Source organism: Oratosquilla oratoria, chromosome 1 (genome assembly GCF_046742065.1).
Source record: "Oratosquilla oratoria isolate Oo_2021 chromosome 1, ASM4674206v1, whole genome shotgun sequence".
NCBI classification, from domain to species: Eukaryota; Metazoa; Arthropoda; class Malacostraca; order Stomatopoda; family Squillidae; genus Oratosquilla; species Oratosquilla oratoria.
Genome location: NC_134777.1, coordinates 8,393,403 through 8,401,996, shown reverse-complemented (window position 1 = coordinate 8,401,996; position 8,594 = coordinate 8,393,403). Strand labels below are relative to the sequence as shown.

Genomic DNA, 8,594 nt, shown 5'->3' with positions numbered 1-8,594 from the left:
CCAGAGACACGTGATGCTGTAGCACAAGACATTCACTGGTTGCAGGAAGTTTATTACATTCATTTACTACACGGTTGGCGAAGTTGTTTCTACCCACTTCCAAATTAAAACTACTTCCTGACAGTTTGAGGTCATTTCATGTCTGATTCGCACCTATTGTGGGAATTTCGTCACTGTTGATGTCATTTCCCTTTAGAGTATTAAAGACCTGCATCAAATCACCCCTGAATTTGCGAAAAATAGATTCACATGTTTTAGTCGATTTTCGTATGATTTATTTCTGATATTTGGAATCAGTTTTGTGGCTCGCTGTTGTACTTTTTCCCAATTTGTCAATGTCTTGTGAGATTTGGTGACCATGCGGATACAGCATATTCCAAATTTGGACTAACTAACGATTTATATAGCTTGTTAATGACAGATGAACTTTCAAAACCAAAAGATCGCGCAATCAGTCCCAGAATCTCATTTACTTTCTCTGAGGCGGAAATACACTGCTTAGATGATTTGAGATCATTACTGATGATTATGCCGAAATCCTTTTCACTACCCACATTTGAAAATGAATTTTCAGATAACTTGCAATCGTTCTTATTGTTATTTCTACCTATGTGCATAACCTTACATTTACTTATGTTAAATTTCATTGGCTACTTTTCAGACCATTGCTGTAGTTTATCTAAATCTTCTTGAATATTTAATTGGTTTAAGTGATCATTTTCCATTCCTCAGTTTTGTATCATCAATAAATTTGAGTTCCGTCTTTTTTTTTTCAATTATACTTAGTTTTAAACTTATTTTCGGTTTTAACTTGGGATATATCATCTTCTAGGCTATTGCAGGAATTAATATATCCACAAGAAAAGAATATTGGTATCTGGTCTTCTTCAGTTGTTCTCAAGACACTCATCCATTCCAAACTAAGATATCTTGCAAGTTCTGTCTCAACCTCTCCAATATAAGTCAAATTCTCGCGGGCAGCATCGGCTGCCTGACGTACGATGATGCATCACATTACTCGCATTATAAAATATAAAGTTACAGCTGTATTACTCGTCCTCTTTCACTCTGAATATTCATAACTACAGAAAATATGATCTGGCCAGTTCACAGAATATGGAGTCCATTTAGCTACAACCACAGAATAAATATAATCAAAACGCCAAAGCTGGTGTCTTCATACACCCACTCACGCATTATAACGCCTACGTTGGCGCCATCGTATGGAAGCGGTTAATGGCCTGAACACTACGATCAAATCTCCTCTTTCCATTCTTTTTCCCAGTAATGACGGGTCCCGTGCCTCTAATCCCTCACTGTCCGTTTTATTTGCATGACTGATCCCGACCAATTTGGTCGTTGTTCTTTGTATTCTTCCAACCTTGTTTACATTCTTAACTTTGTGCAGAAACCGCTGCTGCGCATCTTGATTTAAACTGGATCGGGAATTCTGTGTCTTTTCCACCATCTCGCCTATTGTTGGCGACGAAATACAATACAATGTTCTTCCTATTTTCAAGTTTCCATAGTGGAAAACCCTAGAAACAACAAGAGCGAATCATGATTCCTTCACTCAAACTCCCTCATAGCACCAAAGGTATTTACTAATAAAAAATAAAAAATCATGGTTCAGTTTAGGTAAGATAAAGGCTGGTGGTGGTGGAGATGGTGGCAGCGGTGGAAAGGAAATAACTACTGATTAAAACAGATATAGAGGAGTGGTGCACAAATTGTGGATGGAGGGACAGATGTGCCCGCAGGCAAATGAATGAACAAATATGTTTATATTTATATATACATACACACATGCCTGTACATACTGTATATATGTGTATATGTATATATATATGTATATATATATACATATATATGTATATATATATATATACATATATATATATATATATATATATTTATCATCATGACATCATATCAAAAACCCTTTGATTAGAGCCTTTTAAAGAGTATCTTCATACTCATTAATTTATTCATTTACTTATTTATTTGATACAGTGTATATTAGATGATACAGACCATGTCAAACTTACGAAAACACATGTTAATCCAACTTCACAAACCTGAAAAAAGAAAAGAAACAGAATTATAGATTGCAACAGAAAATAACGAAGTGTATTACACTAGATATATTCCTCAACTTGAATAAGAAGGACATGAAATAGATGTAGATACTTGACAAATCTAGGCTAGATATTGTTTACATTTTTGGTTAGGTGTCGTGGGGCGCATGTGGTGCGTGGACCTGCAGTTGTCCATCACTAAAAAAGAGATTCATGACTTCTCCCCTCCACCGTATTCCTTCCCTCTCCAGGTCCCCTCTTCCTTCTCCCATACACCCACCATACGTACTTTCATCTATGGACTATGGACTACACAAGGTCCATATAGTATACTATATGGACCTTAGGACTACCACAGGACAGACCACCCCCTTGCGCGGGATCGGTAGTTGTAGGAGGGGAAGAGATGTCTGTACGAAAATGAGAAGATAGTTGTGTATAATGAGGGCCTCTGCCACTAGGCGATTTTTAGGGATATTTATTTCGTGGGGTTGTGGCTTTGGAGGGGTGGGCAAGAGACTTGGGGTTGGAGGCTAGGATCAGTACGTGTAACCGTGTGAGGTTAGGTAGTGATATTTATTCTTCTTAACCTCATCTCCTTTCTCTTCCATCTCCTTCGTCCCCCCACCCTAACTCTCCCTCCATACCTCCCTTCCCTAGACTCCTCGTTCCTACCCTCATCCATCCACGCCCCGCCCTTCAGGATTTCGCGGTCCCTGATTGGTGCCCTGAGGCATTCTCCGGTTTGCCCCACTACCCCTCCTCCAGTCCGAGTTGTACTCGACGGGTGCCAAGCTCGACCTCAGAGCCCTGTTCTTCTTCAGTTGTTCACCATGGCTGTAACACAAAGGTCGTGTCCGTGGGTCCCCAGCCATCGGCATCACCTCCTCCACCTCCTCCTCTTCGTCTTCCTCTCGCCCAGCATCCTCTGCGAAAGAATTCCAGGGTTCTATGATCCCGCGGAGCTTCCGGAGCCATCGTCCGTCATCGGCGCCAGCGGGGAGAAGGTTCTTCTTCGGGAAAAGAGACAACGGAACTACGGAGTTACGTGAGTCTCTACCTTGGCCTGTTGTTTAAAAAAAAAAAAAAAAAAAAAAAAAAAAAAAAAAAAAAAAAAAAAAATCGTGTGAGTTACCTTGGCCTCTTTGTTAAAAAAGAAAAAGAAAATCGAGAAATTCATGTGAGCTGATAACAGGGTTAGGTTGTGTTGTGGAATTGGGTGATTTAAGAATGATGTCGCCGATGTTGCCCTCGTTTTCTAATGTTTTTTAGTCCTTTTGAGGTTAGGATAGGTTACTATAGGTTAGGATAGGTTAGGATAGGTTAGAATAGGTTAGGATAGGTTAGAATATGTTAGGATACGTTACAATAGGTTAGGATAGGTTAGGATAGGTTAGAATAGGTTAGGATAGGTTAGAATATGTTAGGATACGTTACAATAGGTTAGGATAGGATAGGTTAGGTTAGTTGGGTTACGTTTTTCAAGATGGAAGTCCAAAAAAGCCATCTTTTCACCTCAAATATTCAAAATCCGTCAACACTCTCAACACCATCTTGAGGTGCAACCCTGAGAGTCTGACATTCGGTCTCCAAAATGTGACAACGTTTTTCCCTTATCAGCTTCAACCGTATTCCATACCCCTTTCCACATAAGGATAAATGAACTGTTACAGCTGTTACATTCATCCTACTGCTATAAGCCAGTGATACAGAATAAATCTTACATTATACAACACAGGCACGTCCAACGTTTCTTCCCAAAGAGATCTATGGGAGGGATCGAAGACTGCCGCTAGTCGAAAAGAGAATGTGAATTTCCAGTTAGTGAAATTTGACGCAACACTTGTTGTCGTTGTTATTATCGTCATCATCAATATTATTATTATCATTATTATTATTGTTGTTATTATTATTATCATCATCATCATCATTATTATTATTATTACTATTATCATTATTATTATTATTATTATTATTATTATTATTATTATTATTACTATTATTATTATTATTATTCTATCATTATTACTAGTGTTATTATCATCATCATTTTTATTATCAACATTATTATCATTATTATTATTGTTTTCATTGTTATTATTATTATTATTGTTATCTTATTATTAATATTATCATTATTATTATTATTACTATTATTATTATTATTATTATTATTATTATTATTATTATTATTATTATTATTATTATTATTATTATTATTATTATTATTATTGTTGTTGTTGTTGTTGTTGTTGTTGTTGTTGTTGTTGTTGTTGTTGTTGTTTATTTATTTATGCATTTATGCATATATTCATTTAATCTATTATATATTTTTTCTAACACCACCACACTTATGACGTCACTGGTCGAGCATGACGTATTGCTACCATAACGACAGCAATATCCATCTTAAATGGGCTGCATGCCACCGCCTTTGTTTACTTAGAATGGCGCCGTGTGAGCTCTCCTCGGGAATCCTTTCATAGAGTAATCTCCAAAGGATCATAATCAGATCATGGCATGTGATAATGTCACGTGGGGTTAATGAATGCATAACCTTTTATGCAGTCAATACTTTAGGAGTTTTTGTGTCACCTCTGCAAACTGGATCCGCTCGGTAATCTGTAATGATTGGGAAAATATTATTCATTGGAAGGAATGCTGATTATATTAGAATTTTACCATCCCTCCTTAACGTCCTGTGTTGAGAGACAAGAAGATAGCTGAATGAGGACGGAATGAGGGAACTAAAAATCCCCTCATTTCGTTTCTCTCTCTTCTCTCTCTGTCTGTCTCTGTCTGTCTGTCTCTCTCTCTCTCTCTCAAAGGATTACAAAGGCAAAGCATACCGACAGGAGACCTTTTGATCCATATCTAGGTCGGATGCAAAAAAAAAAAAAAAAAAAAAAAAAAAAAAAAAAATAATATTAATATTAAATTAAAACTATAACAATGTAAATAACAATTAAAATACATAAATAAATGCATTGGTATAGTTGAATAACAAACAAACAGGTAAATAGTAAATGATAATAAATTGACATATAACTAATAATAAATGAAAATCAGACAGACAAATTATAACAAAACAAAAACAAATAATATAACATAAATTATAATAATTACAGCATCTTACTTAGGTATTTATCTAAATGATTCTTAAAGCTTCGAACTGAACTACATTGCACTACCTGTGCAGGAAGTTTATTCCATTCATTAACTACACGGGTGGCAAAGTTGTTTCTACCTACTTCCAAATTGAATCTATTTCCGGACAGTTTGAGACCATTGTTTCTTGTCTGATTCTCATTCAATGTGAAAATTTGGTCACTTTTGATGTTGTCAATTCCCTTTAAAATCTTAAAGACCTGTATCAAGTCACCTCTGAGTCTACGCTTTTTTAGGGAAAACAGATTCATGTGCTTAAGTCGATTTTCGTATGATTTATTTTTGATATTTGGAATCAGTTTTGTGGCTCGCCGTTGTACTTTTTCCAGTCTGTCTATGTCTTTAATGAGATTCGGTGACCATACGGAAACAGCATATTCCAAATGTGGACGAACTAACGATTTATATAGCTTGTTAATGAGTGATGGACTTTTGAAATCAAAAGATCGCGCAATCAATCCCAGAATCTTATTTGCTTTCTCAGAGGCTGAAATACACTGCTTGGATGATTTGAGGTCGTTACTGATAATTACGCCGAGATCTTTTTCACTATCCACTTTTGTTAACGAATTTCCAAATAACTTGTAATCGTACTTCCTGTTATTTTTACCTATGTGCATTACCTTGCATTTACTTGTGTTAAATTTCATTAGCCACTTTTCAGACCATTGCTGTAATTTATCTAAATCTTCTTGAATATTTAATTGGTTTGAGTGATCATTTGCCACTCCGCACAGTTTTGTATCATCAGCAAATTTGGAAACAGTAGATTTTAGTCCATGGTCTATATCATTTATATATACTATGAATAGTAGTGGCCCAAGAACGGAACCCTGAGGAACTCCACTTGCAACACTTTTCCATCCAGAAGTTTTTCCATTTAAAACAACTCTCTGTTTTCGACCTTTCAACCAATTACTAGTCCAACCTAATAGGCTACCACTTATTCCATGCAAAGCTAATTTAGTAAGTAGTCTTTCGTGTGGGACGGTATCAAAAGCTTTTGCAAAGTCTAGATATATTAAATCTATATTGTTTCTTTTGTCATAATTCGAGACAACTGTGTTGTAGAATTCGAGTAAGTTAGTCACGCAAGAACGTTTCCGTCTGAAACCATGTTGGCTATCATTTATCAAACGGTTACTTTCTAAATGATATTCGATAGCATTTCTGATGATAGTTTCCATTATTTTTCCTACGATCGAAGTCAAACTAATAGGCCTATAGTTATTTGGTTTCTTTTTGTCACCTTTTTTGAATATGGGGGTAACGTTAGCTAGCTTCCATTCTCTTGGGACATCTCCGGATATGATGGATTTCTTGAAAATAATTTCTAATGGAACAACAATCTCATTTTTCATTTCCTTTAAGATTCTTGGATGCCAACCGTCAGGCCCTGGTGTTTTATTAACTTTGAGTTTGTCTATACACCTTTTAATTGTTTCTTTTGTTATATTTACCGTAGTGAGTAAGTTTACCCCAGACTTTTCACAGGTTTCAGTTTGAAATTCACTTTGAGGTGTTTCGTTAACGAATACCGAGCTAAAATAATTGTTTAAGAGATTACACATTCCTTCATTTGAATATTCAAGTTGACCGTCAGCAGATAATAGTGGACCAATGTGATTCCTAACAACCTTTTTATCTCTAATGTAACTATAGAATTCTTTGGGATTCTCTTTGGATTTCTCAGCGATGTTCATTTCGTATTGTCGTTTTCTTTTTCTTATTGTCTTTTTTAAATCTCTCTGTATTGATACATAACTTTCATAGTCATTAGATGCACCCGAGCATTTATATTTCTTATAAGCCTGTCTCTTTTTAGCAATACTTTTTTCAGTTTCTTTGTCGAGCCACTTTGGGCGAGCCTGATTTGGGGGACGTCTGTCCTTAAAAGGAATGTAAGTTTGAATCATCTTAGTGAGCGTATTTTGAAATATTTCCCACATCTGATCTACTGGCCTTTCGTTTAATTTTTCCTCCCAGTCTGTAAACTGAAGCTCCTGACGTAGTTCTATGAACTGAGCTTTACTGAAATCGGGTATTTTAGAAGCACAAGTATCTATTCTAAAATTGTTTAGGAGTTTGAATCTGACTAAGTTGTGATCGCTATTTGCAACAGATTCACCGACTTCTACATCAGTTGCCATGCTTTCGCGGCTAGTGATCAATAAATCGAGTAAGTTTCCATATCTTGTGGGCTCTTTTACATGCTGAATTAAGTAATTGTCACCAAGAAAATCAATCAAGCGACTACCTATATGGCCATGTTCAAGGGTCATCCAATCAATGTCAGTAAAATTGAAATCACCCATTATCAATAAATCCCGGTTGCAGAAACTAGACAGTTCTTGAAATAACAGTTCGTCGTCTGCTAATGATAATGTCTTTGGCCTATATATTACACCTATATTCATTTTTTGTCCATTTGTTTGGGTTAACTCAACCCACAAGCTGTCATATGCATCCTGTTTCACTTTCTCTAAAACACAAGCATGAACATTGTTTTTAACGTACAATAGAACACCCCCACCTTTCTTGTGGTTTCTATCCTGATGAAAGTGTTTAAATCTCTCTCTCTCTCTCTCTCTCTCTCTCTCTCTCTTCTCTCTCTGTCTGTCTCTGTCTGTCTGTCTCTGTTTGTCTCTATCTCTCTGTTTCTGTTTGTCTCTCTGTCTCTGTTTGTCTCTGTTTGTCTCTGTTTGTCTCTGTTTGTCTCTCTGTCGCTCTCTGTTTGTCTCTCTGTTTCTGTCTCTGTGTCTCTGTCTCTGTCTCTGTTTGTCTCTCTGTCTCTCTCTCTCTGTCTCTCTCTATGTTTCTGTCTCTCTCTGTGTCTCTTTCTCTGTCTCCGTCTCTCTGAATTAGCAACTCCCACCTCCTGCCCCCAAATCCCGTCCGTCCGGGCTTAGATGGAGAAAGCACGAGAGGGTTCTCATCGCGTCATGCGTCTTTGAGGTCTTCGTCCAGACAAAAGAACATCTGAAGCGTAGGCCGAATCTGCCTCCAGAAGGAGCCTTGGAGGCGCCTCAGCTTCTGATAAGTGGCACTTCAAGATGGCCCACATTGTACGAAACGACCTTGGATATAGTAATTTCCTTCCTCCCTTTCTTCTTGCCTTCTTCTTCTATTATACTTCTTCGTCTTCTTCTTTTAATTCGTTTTTTCTCTCTCTTTGTCTTTGTCTTCCTTTTTCTTTTCTTTTTTCTTTTTCTTTCTGGTCTTTCTTTTCTGGTATCTCTTGTCTTCTATTACTTCTTCATCACCTTCTTCGTCATATACTTTATCCTCTATTTTTTTTTTCTTTTTCATCTTTGTTTTCTTTTTTAATTTCTTTGTCTTCTTTTTCTA

The 8,594-nt window shown here is 36.5% G+C and overlaps 1 protein-coding gene across 1 annotated transcript in view; it reads left to right on the top strand.

Moving 5' to 3' along the window:
• The first annotated feature begins 2,707 nt into the window (after nucleotides 1-2,707).
• The window catches only part of LOC143032022 (uncharacterized), a 78,189-nt gene continuing 72,302 nt past the window's right edge, over nucleotides 2,708-8,594 (top strand). Inside the window, exon 1 of the mRNA XM_076196495.1 lies at nucleotides 2,708-3,126. Coding sequence (XP_076052610.1) covers nucleotides 2,912-3,126 — 215 coding nt within the window. The 5' untranslated portion in view covers nucleotides 2,708-2,911. The remainder of the gene's footprint in view (nucleotides 3,127-8,594) is intronic.